General features: G+C 43.4%; 2 protein-coding genes across 4 annotated transcripts in view; one reads left to right on the forward strand and one right to left on the reverse strand.

Moving 5' to 3' along the window:
- The first annotated feature begins 41 nt into the window (after positions 1–41).
- Positions 42–8,534, forward strand: PSMC2 (proteasome 26S subunit, ATPase 2). The gene is made up of 12 exons (XM_066182842.1): positions 42–187; positions 2,009–2,046; positions 3,199–3,280; positions 4,171–4,270; positions 4,584–4,715; positions 5,361–5,433; positions 5,572–5,667; positions 5,925–6,089; positions 6,594–6,681; positions 7,322–7,524; positions 8,064–8,160; positions 8,263–8,534. The coding sequence occupies exons 1-12, from the start codon at positions 118–120 to the stop codon at positions 8,418–8,420; spliced, it is 1,302 nt and encodes a 433-aa protein (XP_066038939.1). The 5' UTR covers positions 42–117; the 3' UTR covers positions 8,421–8,534.
- Positions 8,535–10,447: 1,913 nt separating this feature from the next.
- SLC26A5 (solute carrier family 26 member 5) overlaps positions 10,448–18,319 on the reverse strand; it is a 33,104-nt gene continuing 25,232 nt past the window's right edge. For 2 of the 3 annotated variants that reach the window (XM_066182836.1, XM_066182835.1), the window contains exons 13-19: positions 17,953–18,059; positions 16,730–16,799; positions 15,263–15,355; positions 14,231–14,353; positions 13,141–13,347; positions 12,831–12,885; positions 10,464–12,281 (exon numbers count right to left, since the gene is read on the reverse strand). In XM_066182836.1, the coding sequence (XP_066038933.1) occupies positions 12,139–12,281; positions 12,831–12,885; positions 13,141–13,347; positions 14,231–14,353; positions 15,263–15,355; positions 16,730–16,799; positions 17,953–18,059 (798 nt within the window). In that variant the 3' untranslated portion in view covers positions 10,464–12,138. Of the gene's footprint in view, positions 12,282–12,830; positions 12,886–13,140; positions 13,348–14,230; positions 14,354–15,262; positions 15,356–16,729; positions 16,800–17,952; positions 18,060–18,319 lie in introns of all 3 variants that reach the window. The other variant, XR_010720747.1, reaches the window with a different exon arrangement.

The following is an 18,319-nucleotide window of genomic DNA, read 5'->3' on the forward strand; positions in this document are numbered from 1 at the left end:
CTCCCGGCGGCGGCCGCGGCGCCGGGGGGAAGGAGTTTCCCGGGCGCGGGCCGCGGTGCACCCTGGTTTGCGTTCCGGGCGGAAGCGGCGCGGTGCTGCGTAAGGCGGGCGGGCGCGATGCCGGATTACCTGGGAGCCGACCAGAGGAAAACCAAGGAGGAGGAGAAGGAGGACAAACCCATCCGCGGTGAGGGGCCATGGCGAGGACGCTCTCCGGGCGGCGCCCGGGACGGGAGTGGGGCGGCGCCGCCGGCGGCCATGTCGGTGCCAGGAACGGCGGGGGGAAAAAGGACTAAAAAGGATTAAAAATGTCCCTGATGTGCGCTTTGGCGCTGCGGCCGCCGCCCCGGGAGTGTCCCCCATCCCATCCCGGCCCGGAGCCCGGGCTCGGGCCGCAGGCAGCCGTGGCTGTGAGGGCTGAGCTGGGAACGCCGAGGGCCAGCGGGGCTGGGCCGGCCCTGCCCGAAGGGCCCGGCGGGGCCGCAGGACAAACCCGTGTGCGGCCGGCCCGGGAGCGCCGAGATCTCAGGGGAGGAAGGGACCATCGCCTTTTAAGACTGGTTCTTAAAATGTCGAATTTCCTCATTGTGAGAGAAAAAAAAATGACCTTTTGTGGTTTAATACTTGCTTTTATACTTAATGCTTAAGGTATCCAAGAAAACGCGGTACAATAACGCTACACCTTCCTGAAAGGAGGCTGTGGTGAGGTGGGGGCTGGCCTCCTCTGCCGTGCCCGCTGTGAGAAGCAGACTCAGGGGAGAAGAGCAGGCTCAGATTAGATCTTAGGAAAAAAACCCAAAACGTTGGCAGTTGGGGCGATCAGACATTGCGATAGGTCGCCCAGGGAGGTGGAGTCATCATCCCCGGAGGAGTTTAAGAGGCGTCTGGCGCTGGGTGGTGTGGTTTAGGGGTTACAGTGGCAGGGCTGGGTTGATGGTTGGACTTCATGGTCGTGAGAGTCTCTTCCAACCTTGATGATTTCACGATAATTTCTTTTTCTGGCCGGGGGGAGCGCCGCGAAGCTGCCCGTGTGCTGCCGCTTTCCTTGGGGATTCCGGGGAAGCGGGAGAGGGAAGGCGGCAGAGATTTCCCAGGATACCGGCACAGTGCGAAAGTTGCCGGTTGCCCCTCGTGTTTTAACTTACTATGGGGTTTTTTTTGGTTTGTTTTTTTTTTTTTTTTTGATTTCGTGTTAGTAAATATTTAATAAAACATTTGGAAGCACAAGCTGTGCAAAATATAATCAGTGATGGACTTTGAACTGTTTTCATTCAAGAAAGATTTCTAAATTATAGCAACAGAGTGTTCGGTAGTTATAAAAAACAATCAATGGGATAGTACAAATAATCAGGAAAAAAAGTATGGATCAATACAGAAGGTCTTCAGAATCCTGTATAACACCTGTTGCACCCAGATCACCAATACTGGTGGTTTGGGTGCCATCTGTATTAAAAAGAGTGGAATTGGACAAGAGAAGAAACGGGGATGGGAAGGGAGAAGGGGTGTTGAAAGTCTGTTAAATGGCAAATGATGAGAGAGTGGTGTGGCAGAGAGTGACTAGCAGAGTTTTATTTTTCTCAGTTAATGGAGAGGAGTCACTGGAGCCACCTCTGTGCAGAGAGATCTCTAGTGGAAAATGGTGACAGTTTTTCATTGGTGCTTTCTTGAACATCTAGAAACAAGAAGTTTGAAAGATGAAGTTGTGATATCTTCCATCCCGTTTTTGAACAGTCAAAGGCTGGGAAACTGCGCTGAGTGAAGCAGAGTTGAAGTGGCTTGCTTGCTATGAGCTCTGAGTGGTGCAGGTTTTTGGCAGAAGAGGGTAGCTGGAGACCTTGTTTCATTTTTCTTGTGTATCTGATGCTTTTTTGTTCCATTTTGGTTCAGTGAAAAGTGGAAACTCAAAAGAATCTCTCCAAAATACATGTTTTGAACTTTTAGAAGCAGAATGAATACTGCTGGCTTTGTTTTCAGAACTGGAAGCTAAGTCTCTCCTGTCTTGTTTCAGCTCTCGATGAAGGAGATATTGCCTTGCTGAAAACATATGTAAGTAGCACACGTATGTGGGAGTGTTCAAGACACAAAGCAGTTCCTGGGGGAAATGCAGCACAGGAGTGGAGGGATGTGCATTTAGCAGGTGGAGAGTAACTCTGCTTCTCCTGGTGCTTTTCTCTCCTGCCAAAATCTTCCCTCCCTTTTCACCTTCCAATTAGAAGGCTGCAGCCTGCAACACTAAAAATAATCCTGGATTTGTTAACTTGGGAGTAATTAAGGGTTTGTGTCTCTATTTTTGTTTTGTATCTCATTGCTGATTGCCATAGGAGTCTAACAGCCAGGGCTTTACTAGGGCTTTCTCACTGGCCTTTTTTTTTTAGTTTATACAGTAACTTTAAGACCCCTTCTGCCACCAGATTGACTTGCTTTTAGCCATCATGTTTAAAGAACATAATGCTGGGAGGCACTTTCCACAGACAATAAGGCTTAAAATGCCCATCTACCCTTTCCACTGGGAAGTACAGTTGCTCTGCAAAAGAACTCTTGAAAGAAGAAACTCACAGCTTAGGTATGTTTGGCAGAACTCTGAATTTTGTTGACACCAAGACTCCTTTACAAAGCTCTGAAATACAGCCTGTACGCACTGCAGCTCCTTTTTTTGTTGCCAGTGGTCTACAAAGGAAATGCTGTAAAGCAAATCCTGGTCTGAATCTGCCTGTGTTAGGGCAGATCTGGATCAAAAAAAGCATTTTATCACGAATTTATCAGAATTCTGCTTTGCCCCTTGATCCTTCTGCTGTCCTCTGTGGATGATGGAAAGGTTCAGATGGTTTTCAGAAACTGCATTCAGAATTCTCTCTGTGTATGGTTGTATATATGATTTTACTAAGTCTTTTTTGAACTTCAGGAGAAATAGTTTGAAAAAGTAAGGCTGAACAGGTTTAGAAGAAAAACAGATTATTAAAGTTTACAAACATGGAAAATTTCCACCTTCCCAGTTGGTCAGTTGTGTGTAGCTGCACATCACTTCTGCAAACAGAAATATTGTTACTGGAAGTTAATTCTGTCCTTTTTGGCTGTCATCAATGGTTGGCTGTTGTACCAAGAGTCTGTTGAACATCTTGATGTGCAGCAGCTCTTGTCATTTTTTCCAAAACATGAGATAATTTGACTTATGAAATCTACATGATATTCATTTTCCAGGGCCAGAGCACATACTCAAGGCAGATCAAGCAAGTAGAAGATGATATTCAACAACTGCTTAAGAAAATCAATGAGCTCACTGGTATGTTTTTAGCTTAGAAAGCTTTCAGTTGAAGAGCCACTGATACCAAAACAAGTGCTGTAAGAAGTTGATTTCCAACAACTTCATTGTTTTTTAGTTGTTATTTTTCTCAAAAGAAGACAGTTCTATATTTGTTAGTGTGAGATTTTTGCTTGTTAGGTAATTGTACCCACGACAGTAATGTTGTTTTCAACTGGGCAGGACTAGTCTGTACATCTGATTTTGTAATTTTGTACTTTAACACATTTTTAATCAAAACTGTGATTTTTATATATAATGGTGGTATGAAACAAATGTCCCTTTCTGACACCAGATAATGGAGTATTAATAACAATAACAATTATTTTGTTTCCTAATTTTTCCTTCACTGATGTCTCTTTTTTTGCCCTGTTGCTAATCCTGCAGTGACTCTCAGTTCTGCCAGGAAGACCACAATTTCTCTTGTGAAATAATCTTGATTCTTTTAAATATATCATGGAAATGGTACTTGCTACATGGATGTTTTGAAAGCTTTGTGGGGTTTTTCATCTGTGGGAATCCCTTAGTTTCTGACACTTTGCACTGGAGCTCAGTGAAAGTGCTTGAGGGTTTCACTCCTTTAGTGAAATGTAAATATCCACTGTCTGTGCTCTGTCCTGCTGTAATCATTCCCACACTGAAAAATTGTCTGAGAGGGTGGTCAGGCTGGGATTTGAATGTTCAGCTGGCATGGTCATGTAGGCTCTTCCCTTAGGAAACTTGTTTTTTAGGAAATCCATCAAATGTGTGTGTGCACTGTTTTGGAGGTCTCTCAGAATTCCCGCAGGGTTATCTCTAAGGTTTTGGTGTGGGAGGGATGGCTGACATCCCAGTAAGCTGCTTCCTCCTCAGCTTGTTTGTGCTGCACACAGGAATCAAGGAATCCGACACTGGCTTGGCTCCTCCTGCTCTTTGGGATCTGGCTGCAGATAAACAAACTCTCCAAAGTGAGCAACCATTGCAAGTTGCAAGGTGGGAGCACTCTTACCCTCCAGTAGAGCTCCATAGTGTTAGAAATCTGATTTATGGCTTATGCGTGGACTTCCGTTTAAAAAAAAGTTTCACGTATTGAAAGTGCTTTTTACCACTGAATCATAAAGGAACAGTGATTATGTGCTATGTATTTCGTACTTGTACTTATTCCTGCAGTTGTTGTATGATGCTATAATGGTGTAATCACAAGTACAACAGGTATTCTGGTGTATTTGGAAAATGTGACCCTTGATGCTTATGCAGACAGCAAACAGTTTGTCTGCCTGGAGGTGCAATTGTGTTTGTGTGTTAGGTGCACAAAGATCATCAATGCAGACTCCGAGGATCCCAAGTACATTATCAATGTCAAGCAATTTGCCAAGTTCGTGGTGGATCTCAGTGACCAGGTGGCACCTACTGACATAGAAGAAGGCATGAGAGTTGGGTATGCAAAGTCTTTGTGTTCTAGTGAGTCTTCCTGCAGACTGAAGCTTTCTCTGAGTTGTCTCATGTTGTAGTTTGACAGGTCAACAAGCCCTCATTTCCAGTTTTTGCAGTGGTTGAAATTACACCACTACTGTCTTTCTCTTGGATGACAGTAATTTATTCACCTGTATGCTCTGCTGGAATCTTGTTTTGATGTTATTTTGACAAAAATTGATGAAACCCATGTATCATGGGACAGAAACCTTTCAGACAGAAACCAAACAGTCCCAGCTTTCAGAGTAGAGAGGCTGTGTCGGCTCCTTCCTTGACACTCTGAGGTTACACTCAGGGCAGCCAGGAAGTGCTCACTGAGGATGTAAAACCTGTTACTTTAAGAGTCAGTATTTTGCCTGTTTGACGTGTGGGATGCTTTGAAAATTAGTTTTCAAAATACTTCGGAATTAATAGCTTTGGAAACCTTAAAATTTTCTGCAGAAAGAATTCCGGTATCTAGCCTACCTGACTATTAGCTTTCAGGGCTGGGCTCTCTTGATGCCAGAGAAAAGAACAGTTCAGGAATTCAGCTTCTCGTTTACAGAGTTGTTTCTACATAACACTTTACTTAACCAGTGTTAAAATAATAGTTCTTATGCTTCCTCACCAGGGTGGACAGAAACAAGTACCAAATCCATATCCCCTTGCCTCCTAAGATTGATCCCACAGTCACCATGATGCAAGTGAGAATTGCCTTTACTTACTTTGACATGGCTTTATCTTGTGATTCCTTTTGCCGAATTTTGTTGTGGGCTGTTGAAAGCCTGTAAAGATTTGCAGCACTGGGCTGGTAACTGCTCACTCACCTCTTTGTTGTGCAGGTGGAAGAAAAACCTGATGTCACTTACAGTGATGTTGGTGGCTGTAAAGAGCAGATTGAAAAGCTGAGAGAGGTGGTTGAAACCCCCCTGCTTCATGTAAGTAACCTCCAGATTGAAGCTTCTACTATATTGGAAGTGTTCTGGTCATCTGTTATCATCTGAAAAGGCAAAAAAAGTCAATGTCATGGAGTGTAAACAGCTTAATGAAAGGAAGTCAGGTTTTACCAAGTGAAATCCAGCCTAGCCTTGTTTACATTGCTCTTCATTAATGATTTCCTCAATTTGCAAATAAGGATGATGCACATAATCTTAAATTTGCACATAACCTCGCCTTCTGTCTCCCTTTGTTACAGCCTGAAAGATTTGTGAACCTTGGAATTGAGCCTCCCAAGGGAGTGCTTTTGTTTGGGCCACCTGGCACAGGCAAAACCCTCTGTGCTCGTGCTGTGGCTAACAGGACTGACGCCTGCTTCATCAGAGTGATCGGATCTGAGCTGGTGCAGAAATACGTGGGGGAGGTAAGAGCAAGTACTTGATGGAGTGGGGAGGGGTTTGCAGATTTCCCTTGTGGGTACCAGAACCACACTGGGGGCAAGGGATGGAGGTGCTTGGAAGCTGCAGGTGCAGGAGCTGTCATACAAATCACTGCACGTCAGGCAATGGTGGCATGACCTCAGCAGCTCTGCTGTCACTGATGAGAGGGATTTTGCAGTGCAGAGTTCAGTCTGCAGTTCAGGGGCACTCTGGAATTAGGATTCTGCTCCCAACTCTGCTGCTTATTTTTCAGTTGGCCCTGAGGTAAATTACTTCATCTGTACTTCTGAGTTTAAGAGCAGTAATTCTTCTCTCCCTTATAAATTGCTTTAAGCTTTATACTTGTCCCATTATATATATGAACAAATAAAAAAGAGTTTTCTCATTGGAAATTTAGAAATGTTTGGAATCATGAAAAGTTTGATTTTGATAGTTTTCCTTTAAGGTGCCTCAAATGTCTAACAAAATATTGATATTTTTTCTTTCAGGGAGCTCGAATGGTCCGTGAACTCTTTGAAATGGCCAGAACTAAAAAAGCTTGCCTTATATTCTTTGATGAGATTGATGCCATTGGAGGTATGTTTGTAGTAGCTACAGTTCTAATCTGTGAGAGCTTCTGTGTTTTCTGTAGTTCTGGGTCTGGATTGCTGCATTTCAAGAAAAGTGCTTGTAAATACTGAGTTAGCAAAACTGCTCCCAGCACACTGCATGCCCAGGAAGCTGTCAGGAAGTAGTTTATATAGGCCAGATGGGAACCATTTTTGCACATTTGGAACACCCAGATTATTTGAACTTTTGTGAAGAATCTCTGTATTTTGTTTGCAAAAAAGTACTATTGACTTAAAACCACTTCAGCCTCCCGACTGCATTCCATGTCTCTCTTACTTCCTGAACATTATTCTTTTTTCTCAAAGGAAAGTGCTTAGGTCCTTTGAAAGTAGAACAGGTTTCACATAGATAGGGGAGAAGGATGATTTTGGTTGAGGGAAAGGCGAGACAAACAAACTACATGGGTAAATCCCAGTAGCTTGGCTGGTTGTTAGGTAGGGAGATAGAGGCCCTTTTGTACTCAGGACCTTTTTAACTCATCACAAATACTTGTGTGCACTTCAGAATCATTTTCCCAGTTGTCCTGTGTTGCAGCCATTGTGACACCTCTGTGTCCTTGGCCTGGAGCTGCCTCTCCCTCAGTGAAACCGGTGTGTGTCCTCTCCAGGTGCTCGTTTTGATGACGGGGCCGGGGGTGACAACGAGGTGCAGCGCACCATGCTAGAGCTCATCAACCAGCTGGATGGCTTTGACCCCCGGGGCAACATCAAAGTGCTGATGGCCACAAACAGGCCTGACACTCTGGACCCAGCACTGATGAGGCCTGGCAGGCTGGACAGGAAGATAGAGTTCAGCCTGCCTGATCTTGAGGTGAGAACTCTTTATTTCACTGCCAAGTGTGTTCTGATAGCAGAGTGTTTCTTCAACTAGGGCATCATTGTCTGGAAGTTCATGAGAATGAGCAAATGCAGCACTCTTAAATTATGAGAGACTGCATGGAAATGTGGGGGATTAATGATGTGCCAAAGATTTTTCCCACACTGCACAGATTCCATCCTGGCTGAGAAGCCGTGGTAGGCAGCTGTAATCACTGTATGTTCCTGCCTCAACAGAGAAAAAAATCCTTTAACCAGATCCACAGTTCAGTTCAGAAGTTGGAGTGTGTTTTGTTTGGCTCTTTTGAGAGAGATTTCTTGAGGTACTTATATGATGAAAGCCCTTGTTAAAGTTATTTTCTTACTTCAGTGTTACGGGCACTTAGTAATACCAGTCCAGACATAGGAAACCATAGCTGGGCAGCAAATGCAGGAAGTATTTCCCATTTGCCTGTGCTGTGGACACAGACAGCTGCAGGCTGGAGTCATCACCCCTTTCATGGCATGAACACCTCTGTCCTCTCTTTCCTTCAGGGACGAACTCACATCTTCAAGATCCACGCTCGTTCCATGAGTGTGGAGAGGGACATCAGGTTTGAGCTGCTGGCTCGGCTGTGTCCTAACAGCACAGGTAAGCTGAGTGTATTTCTTTCCTTCCCTAAAGAGTTGTGTGTTTGCTGCATGTCCCCTGGCAGTCAGGGCTGAGTTGTTTATCGCTGTCTCTCCCTGCCAGGCGCTGAGATCCGCAGTGTGTGCACGGAGGCAGGAATGTTCGCCATCCGAGCGCGCCGGAAAATCGCCACCGAGAAGGATTTCCTGGAGGCGGTGAACAAAGTCATCAAATCGTACGCGAAATTCAGCGCCACCCCCCGCTACATGACCTACAACTAACACCTGGGAAGGGTCTTCCTGTTCTCCCAAAACTTCTGTGGAATGAAAATCCAAGTGTAGTGATTGATGTTTTGTTCTTGGAAGCTAGAAATAAATGGAGTATTCCAAACAGTAGATGTGTGTTCACTGTGAGTATTCTACTCCAGTGGAGTGTTGCTGCTTTAGGGAAGAGATCTCAGTGAGGTTACAGCAGCATGGCCTAAGCCATGGATAATTTTAGATCAGATAGCTGGGCAATGTCAGACATCCCAAGTTTAGATCTCTGGTCTCCATCTACACCCCAAAACTTGAAATCTGAGCCACAGAGGTGCTGGAAGAGCCCTGAGTGATGCCAGTGTTTCTGGGTGTGCTGAGAAATGCTTGTGTGTCCCAAGAAAACAGGAGCTGCCATGGGAAGGCATGTGTGGTGGTATGAGAAATTGTCCAGCTTAGGGAAAACATGAAGGAATTTTTTTTTCCCTCCCTTGGTAAATGCTCTGGTACCATCACAACTTATTTATCTTCAGTGGTTTTTCTATCCCTTTTGCTGAGATTTTTTGTGTTGTCTTACAAAACAGGAAATGGGTCAAGGAGAAGGAAGGTGTAATTTCTTAGTGCTAAGGGATGGAAAATTCCTTTTTCCTGATCCTGCTGTGAAGAGTTTGACATCAGTCTGGTAGTGAGGACTTTGATACATTGTATGACTTGTCTGAGATGCTGCTGCACAGAGGATGACCCTGCCAGGGTCCTGGTGCTCAGCAGCTGAGCGGTGGCTGGGAATTGTTGGCCTCAGGCAGCCTTGAAAGGCTTAATCCTCATTCATCTACATGTTCCTGTAGAGCTGGGTGTGCTCTACAGAAAACAGCCTTCCATTTTCCTTTTATTTTGAGTGTTGCGTTTCAGGGGAAGAGCTGGAAGAAATACCTGAGGGAAAAAATGCTTTTGGGAACTGCTTTGTCTAGGAAGTGAGAGAAGCTGAATTGTCAGTTGTATCAAAATGAGACTCATCAATTTATCAAGCTTAAATTATGAAGCCGCTTTTTTTTTTTTTTTTTTTTTTTTTGAAAGAGGAAGTCTGTGCAATAGGGAGAGTATGCAGCCATGGACTGGGTTAGGATTCTGGTTGGTGTCAGTATCTTAATATGAAAACTTGGGCAGGCTCAGTACTTGTGTGTCGTTTTGGGAAGAACATTTTAGGGAGGGATGCAAGTTAATTGGTGGGACAGAATTTTCAGACAGCAGCCCTGACAGCATCTCTATTTATCAGGAGCAGCACTTGAAATCAAGTGTAGCTTTTAATTGAGAAGGGTAAGTGAAGTATGGAGAACGAGTTTGGATCTTACGAGGTATCCTGAATGATCATCTGTGCTCTTGCAAAAAAACGAGGGGGAAGGAACATGACCCTGATTGTTGTGAGGTATTGACCCAGATTTAGGCCATGCAGTGCCATCTGCTGTGGTGGGGCTTCAGCAGCAGGGGGGAGGCACTCCCCTGTCCCTGCAGACAAACTGGAGCCCTGTTACAAGGTTGAAGGACTCGGGTTGTTTATTCTGGACTGACAAGCCCAAGGTAGGATTTAACTTTTAGACAGGGGGCTGCTAATCAGTGCAGGGAAGGGGAAGTGATTTCCCTTTTCAGGGGCTGGCTCAGGCTCCCAGGGGGAGCAGTGCTTCAGCTGGTGGCAGCAAAGCACAGGAAGAGATGAGCAAAAGCTGCCAGATTTTACTCCATGGGATGAGTTGCCAGTACTGCTGGGGGATTTGCAGGAGCACTTGTTCTGCATCATCTGGGATGTGGGACTTTCTTGGGTAAAGGTTCTTAGTCCAGCATTTCAGCAGCTCCCCAGAAGGGCAGCTGTTACTTCCAGGATGGGAGATCCAGCTTTAGTTGTATCCCTGTGAGGCCTGACAGGGCGAGGACTCATGGAGATGGCGGAGGTGAGGAGCAGGAACCAGCACAGCAGGGAAGATCTGCCTGCAGGTGGAAACCTCTCCTGGCCCCTCCCTTGGCATCAAACACTTGTATCTGGGGCCCTCATCTAGTCTCTCATAAGAGTCTCACCAAGACAAAGTGGAAAATTTTGGTAAGTGACATCACTTTATTTTGGAAGTTGACAGGATTTTGAGGTGAACTGAAGAGACTACAGAGTTAAAAACTGAAGCTGCGACAAGCCGAAAGTAGAAAAATATACTGTATGTAGATACAAAGGCTTGTTGAAATAGTTAACATTAGAAAATGTACCAAAAGTCGCTTAAATAAGCACACACAATGTCTTGACATGCATGCACTTCATCCTTTGAACTCCAGCTACGCAGCAATTCCTGATGCAGAAAGCTTCCCAGCCCTATGGGTCAGGGAGTCTGAGGAAATAAAGCATCTTCCCTGACTTCCCTGGTTCCTGGGAAACAGTTTACCTGAAGCAAGCCTGAACTGCAACAGAGCCTGAAATAAAATAAGAGTATTACATTCTGTGATCAGAAGTGAGGAAGGCGTGTAAATTCCTTATACACAGGACCTGTGGTTTAAGGGTGCTGAATGAAATGGCACCAATGCTCCACTTGCCCTGCGCTCTCCAAATAACCTACAGAGAAACACTTTCAGGTTCCTGCCTCTGCTGAGTTTCACAGTGACTGTTGTGAGGGGAAACAGGGGCATTGAAGATTTCTTCTGCATGATGTCCATGGTTTTCATCTCACACCTGGAAGTGAGGCAGTACCACAGCTGCAAGGCTGACAATAGAAGAAGAAACCCCACACTACTGTTTCCTTTAAAAAACCGAAACACGTACCGTTTTTGAGTTCTTTTTTTCTTAAAGCACTTAAAAGCTGAGGCAGAAGCAGCAGTACTGGGAGGAAGATGGGCCACAAAAAATACTTTTTTTTTTTTTTTTTTTGACCACTGAGACTTTAGACCTTGCTTAAATTTTCATTCCAGCTTAAGAGACTGCATACAGGGCATCAGTTCTTAAATTAATTAGGCTCCATTCCTGTCTTAAACCAGTTTTGTCTTCAAACTTTGAAGCTAAATTAAGTTTAGCTTAAAATCAGCTGTGTTCTTTCCTAGAAAGCCTAACCGAGTTTTGGCAGTGCAAGTACCTTACTGATAATGTAATAATTAAACAATATGTTTCTGACTTGAAGTTCACTTGGAGCAAGAAATGAAGAATTGGGTATAGCTGAGCGAGGTTAGGTATTTTTAAAAATATAACTACCATCCAGGTTTAAAAACAGCAGCAGCTAAATGCCACCTGTGTGAATTCATTAATCCAGCTGGCAGATTATTATGAATGGTACGAATCTGTTGTATGCAGATGTTGACATCAGGCTTTAAAAGTCATCTAAGAAAGGTTTTAAAGACACTGGTACAGTGTATTGCACTTGCAGAACAGTTAGCTCCTGCAAGATCCCACTCGTAGTGAGTTAAAGTGCCCATTTTCTCAACAGGAATAGGAATGTCACCTTGTCTACCAGATTCTGATTGCAGCAGAATACACTGAATTTTCTTTTCTTGCATAATTTTGTGCTTGTGTATCACTGGAAGGCTATACCCTGGTCGAAGGAAAAAATTCAAGAGCATGAAGGCTTCCATTTCCTTATCCACACTTCCTACAAAAAATAAGCACCACCCCATACCCGTAGATCCAAACAGCCTCAGGCTCTCTTCAAACTGTGCAAATTAAATATTCAGAAAGAATCTTCATCAGCATAAATCTGGCTCCCATTCTGCTCGATGCCACTCTTCAAAGGTTGAAGTCAGCCTGTGCAGCAGACTCATCCTTCACTTGGCAAGCAAGGACAGCGTCATGAACACTGTGAAACAGCAACTCTCTTGTTACATTTTCACCAAAAAAATTCAGTCTTGTCAGCTGACACATAACAGGGCCTACAAAACAAAACCCAAACATGGCATCAGCACATACACTTAAATACAAAGATGGAAGACAGTGGCATCCCAGGAAGAAGATGACAACTTGTTCTCTTACTTGTTGTTACTAAAAAGTTTGAAATAGCCATGTGGATCACATGCAGCTTCTACTCCAAAGAGGTAATTCTCTTATGCTGACATAGATAAGAGACCTATTCTTGGCAGAAGATGCTACAATCCCAAATATCAGATATTGGAACATTTCAGGCTTTTTATCCTTATTACATTACCACCACAATTTCAAGATACTAAGTTCAGTGTGGCATTCACAGCTTGCCAGGTGGAAGAAATGGGAGCAGGATTCAGTCCTCACAAAGCTCATTTCATCAGTGCTCTACTTTCACTGAAGTTAAGGCTCTAATGTATATGGACTTCCTCAAATCCAAATTTATGTAAAGTGCTGATATTACTGAGGCACTACTGGCAGCAGAAAATTCAGGAGCAGAGGGAAGGGGATAAAACACAATCTCTCCCATACAGCTCACAAAAAAAAAAATCTCAACTCACCACTACAGCTGGCAATGCAGACACAGACACCAACTCCTTTGTATTCTTTTATAATCTACAACAGAGTTAAGCTGAAGTTAAATGCAGATAATACATCATACACATCACAGTTCTGGAAGTCAAATACTGTGAAAGCTGCAGAGTACACATTACCTAGTATATTTAGCTAAAACTTACAGAATTAAACCAGTGATTAGCTGAGATACTGGACTGTATTTGAGCAGGAAGTTATGTCTCATGCTGACAGGTTCCTTATTAGGTATGTGAAAAGTTTTCTGTGGGTTTTTCTAGGGAAAAAAAGCCTACTTACTGATTTTAGTGTTTTTGCTCCAACTGAATCCACAAAGTTCACTGGGGTGAAATCCAGAATTAAAGAGTGAATATTTGTTTTGGGCTCCACAAAATGTTCATGCTCATCATGAGACATGTCTTGTACACTAGAATCTGCAAATTTTCCATTCACAGGTAAGTCATCACTTGCTATCTCATGTTTTACACTTGCTTCTACGTCGTTAGTCTAGGAGAGAAGATGAATAAAGCTTAAAGGCAGTCAATGCTTTTGCAATGTAAATCCCATTGCTCCCCTCACTCATGTGTTCTTTAAGCCTTTAGAAGGGGACAAGCTCCTGGTCACTACAGAAACTGGCCTGACATGCACACACATTTCCATGTCTTGTGTATATCAAGGTTTGTTCTCTTACGCCCAGCCTTTTTACAGTCACACACAAGCAGCTTAAAGCTGTTATCTCAGGACTGAATTACCCATTTCCTTCAAACACTTGACACCTGTTCATCTTTACTGACACATTTTTACTCCATCTCCTTGTCTTATCCCTGGCTGATTCCGTCAAGACCTATATATTCAAAATAAAGAACAGCAATTGGGCTCTCAAGTTAGGCCTTTTTTAGGTTTCCCCTGGTAAAATCACACACCATGTCCCACCATGGCAGTGAGTTTAAACATGCATAAAACTACAAGCATGTCCCAAATAAACCTTTCTCAGTGTATCCTGACCATGCCAGGACTAGCAGAGGGGATGGCACCTTCTTGTTACAGGGGCTGCAAATTAGAATTAATTTTATTATATCTTATTTCTACATTATTATTCCAAGTGTGTGGGGAGGGGCAGAGGCAGTGTCCCTTTGATTTCTGCTAACACCACTGGTGAGACAGCATGAGAGCGTGGAGAGTTTCTGTGCCACTCTGCTACCTGAATGCAATCAAGGTCCAACACAATTATCCAATACGGCAGTGAGCCACTGATCCTTACACTGTTCCTTCAGCCACCAGTCCCCACTGCACAGCACTTGCTCCCTAAGCAGCACACCTCATATAAAACAAAAGAGTGGTAACACCTGAAAGCAGCCTGTAAGCTGATAAAGCAGAGGTAAATATTTACCGAAGAGCTCACGAGCTTCAGCACAGCTTTCGTTCTGCATTTATTTGCTGCCTTTATCTCCCTGGCATGGCGCTTCTGGGCTTTCCTCCTTGCTACTAATAAGGCACCAGGGTCCACTCCAGTCTGTCAGGAGAAGAAAGTATGATCAGAGGAGATTCGGCTTGTTAGGATGGCACTGGGGTATCAATTTGCACTGAATTAATCACTGCTATAAATTTAAACAAGAAGCCTGCATTTTCCAGCTTCCCTTGGTGGGGGCGAGAACAGTGTAAAGAAGGAATCATCTTGGCAAGCACTGGGTTAACAAGATGAGGGAAAGATGCATCTCATTCTTTTCTTGAGATCAGAGAGTGTGGTGTTTCAACCAAATGCTGATTGGAGTGCAGAGAGCAAAGGCGAGAGAAGTGCATTTGGGCAATAATCACCAATTTCTCTTGCTTTGTGAGGGCAAGTACCACCCACCTGTTTTGTACAAGACTCGCCATGGGAGCTACAGAAAAATTTTTCACAGGTTAGTACAGGAGTAGTTGTCCCCGGGTCAGGTGGTTGTGCTGCTGCCACTGTCACCCAGTGAAAGTCAGGTGACACAGGCAGCAAGGCACACCCTGTGTGCAGGTCATCTGCTGCCCACGAGAGGCACTAAATGCCCACAGTATTCCACGGTCTTACTCTCCAGTTAAGTTAGTTACCCAGCAAGGAAACTTTTGTTCCCATTCTGTTTTCAGCTCAGTAACTAGTTTCCTGCTGAAAAAAAAGGTTTGACTGGTTTGTGCTCTGCACCCACCACTTTCCATTCACGAGCAGTCAGTATGAAGCTACACTGTCTGTTTATTCCCTCCCACCATGTTGTTGCTTCCTAAGAGAATTTGCACCTGGCTGGAGGCTCACCTCTCATATTTTACAGATCACCAGGGGCTGCAGGCTGAGAAACGCTGTGCTAAGGGCTACACTAAAGGAGCTGAAAGATGAGCATGTTTCAGAAGCCAGTTTGAATTTTCAGGACACAGACATTAAAGAATTTACTTTACTCACCTTTTTCTTCAGTGCTCTTGCATATGACTCACTATTAGCAAAATAAAGAGATGTATTCGCTTGAAATATTTTGATTCCAGGACATTCCTTAACCTAAGGAAAATATTGGATGTGCACAGTTAAAGAGAATAAAAGCCTCTGTGTGATCACAAGACACGTGAACATGCAGCAGTGCAACAGCCAACCCTGGATGCTCTCAGCACGTGCCAGATAAAGAAGGTTGGCACTGTTGTGAGCAAAGGCAACCAGAATGGAACCTCCCCCTTTCCCAGTGTAATACTGCACACTATCAATGCCTGGTGACATTCCTTCTTCTATATTACACCAAAATGTACAGCCATAAAAAAAAATTAAACATTTGCAGTTCTCTGATGTTGCTATTTGCAGCTGGTGCTACCATCAGGAAATCATGCACTCCTAGAATCGCTTCCTTTTAGCCTCCCTTTCTACAGGCAGAGTAACTTATTTCCCTCTCTTCCTTGACTCCCCAGGTATCAAAAAAACCCAACCTTTCAAATCGTTGGTTTTATCCAGACCTTCAGACAGGTCTTGATATTCACTTCTCTCCCCTACTTTAAATGCAGTCATCTCTAAACAGGCTGAACTGTGACATTTTGCATGCAAATGACCCGGCCAGCAGCGGAGACCCAGCCTGCCATATGCTGCCAACCCCACCTTTACCCAGGAGGAAATGCTGACTGCACCAGTGTAACAGAAACTGAGTCTCCTCTCCTTTGCATACAGATATAAATGTGTGCACTCATACTCCTGCTTTGCATCATATTTAAAGCAGATCTGCATTGTCTTTTTCCATACGTTTTTACAGACTGGTTCCTCAGTAAAGGAGGATGTAACTTCCACAGCAGCATCTCTGAGAACATAGAGAGTGCAGAAAATTGTAGCTGCTGTTTGGGAATAAATACAGCATGTTTATATCCACCACACTGACAAAATGTAATGCTTTCATCAGCTTCTGGTTGAACAAAATGGCATTTATGAGAAGTGCATGGTGAGCAATTGTCCCATTAATCCTGTATATTTAATGAGCAGAGGATGGGTGGGATCCTGTATTGAACAGCTTGTGCAATTCTGAAGAACATACAAGTTTAGATCCTAGGTTCCATGGATTCCATGCACTACTGCCACAAAAATAAAGAAGGTGACCTGGTATGCACTTGTGTACATAGCAGGGTTAGCAGTGGTATTCCTAAACACTTGGACAATGGAACTAGTATAAAACTACTTTTGATCACAGCCTGGTGAAATGAATGTGCCGCACAAAGAGCTCTCATTTTGAACAAAGCAATTTTTACTATTAACCCCAAATTTATTTCTTTCCTTTCAACACAGGTGAATGCTCAGCAGCCAGCACTGCATGTGCAGTGTGGTAGGGCAAGGCAGTGAATTGCCACAGCTGTCTTTGCTCCACTGAATGAAACTACTCAGTGCAGAAGATCATGTTCCTACCTCTTCGTACTCTTCCACATCACAGTAGATGTCAGTGTTAGGAATCTGACCAAGGATTCTGTATTCAGGCCTAGACAGAAAGGAAACAAATATTTCCGTTTTATCAGTTATAAAGTGGAAAAGTGAGTGTTTAACACAGACTGAAACTTATTTTAAATTGTCATTCTGCAGAGCCTGTCTGGTAGAGGATTATCTAGACATGGTTAAATGCAGTGAGCACTTTATGCCAGAACACAATTAAAAGAAAGTTTGTTTCTGTCCCTGCAAAAACAATTTATAAGCTTAGCACTAAAATGTTGTCATTTTCTTAAAAGCATGAGTCAAAGCACACAAAAGTACAGGGGAAATTCTCTGCAGCACCAACTGGTGCAACTCTGTCCTGCAAATATGCAAACTCAAAATGGCAGAAAATATAATGCAATTTCAAAGAGCCACTCTGCTCCCAGGACAATGCCTAAGCGGATGAATATTCCCAACTCACAAGAACTGTGACAGCAAAGTACATTACTGTTCTGTTTGCAGGAATAAAACTTTATAGAGATGGCAGAAAAATACTCTTATTTATGCAGAGTGGAAATCTCACAATTTGCTTTCATTCCAATGCAGATGAAACCAAGACTTTTACACAGTTTCCACCTGTCCCAGACCTTGAGCCTGGAAGACTCACATGCCAGTCCTATCCACACATGCAAGAAATCATTTCACTGTATACCTGGAAAGCTTCACAATAAGAGTTCTGTCACTTTGAATGGGGAGAAGTCACTTGAAAACTAGAGGAACAGCCACAGTATTTTACAAATTGGAACTTTCTTTAAAAATACCTAAATTCAACCCATGATAACCTGACACAACTTCAGCTTGTTTGTGACAATTAGTGCACACAAAATGTAATCATGTACTGAAACTGGCAGCAAGAAGATTTTAAGTTCTAAACTCTAAGCATTAAAAGAAATAAACAAAAGATTAACCAGCACGAGAAATAAAAAAATCTTCTGTTTATTACTGAGAGTGCAAGTTCATACCCTCTAAAAATTTTGTTCTCAGAAAAAGAAAATGTGAACCCTGGATCAGAGCCAAAGGGCATGACCTATATTAGGAAGGAAATTCCATACAGCGTGCAGTTGAAGAAGGTGGAGTGAACTTTTGTTTATTTGCACCCCTTAAACAAACAAAACCACACAGAAGATCAGCAAACACTAATTTTGATAAAGAAGAAATCTGACCTTTGTGTTCTGTAAATAACGGTTATCATTGCAAATGTTATTGCAGTAAGCAAACCATAGTCTAGTCCCAGGAAAAGAGAAGCCACAAAAGCTACCACCCAGATGGCCTAAAACAAAGAAAAGGTCTGAATTATTATGCATCCTTTCCTGTTAACAACAAAAACAATGGCATAACCCAACCTCAAAACCTATGTGTCACTTCTGATCAGGAATGCCAGATGGGAATTGCCCTAACCTTTCAGAAGGGCATAAAAGCTCCAGGCTCTAACTTAACATCTGACTAACTGTCACAATATTAAGTAATGCCTTAAGTCCTGTTCTTCAAGGAATCCTGTTCTATCATCATCAGACTCCAAATACCTTAGGA

This window comes from Chamaea fasciata, unplaced genomic scaffold, assembly GCF_029207755.1.
Source record: "Chamaea fasciata isolate MVZ Bird 193981 ecotype frontalis unplaced genomic scaffold, bChaFas1.0.hap1 SCAF_5, whole genome shotgun sequence".
In the NCBI taxonomy this organism is placed as follows: Eukaryota; Metazoa; Chordata; class Aves; order Passeriformes; family Sylviidae; genus Chamaea; species Chamaea fasciata.

Bases quoted from the DNA above. Each gene is read 5' to 3' on its own strand.
- PSMC2 (XM_066182842.1), top strand. From the start codon at position 118: ATGCCGGATTACCTGGGAGCCGACCAGAGGAAAACCAAGGAGGAGGAG. The intron at 188-2,008 runs GTGAGGGGCCAT...GTCTTGTTTCAG, and splicing joins GGAGGACAAACCCATCCGCG to CTCTCGATGAAGGAGATATT. The intron at 5,434-5,571 runs GTGAGAATTGCC...TTTGTTGTGCAG, and splicing joins CCACAGTCACCATGATGCAA to GTGGAAGAAAAACCTGATGT.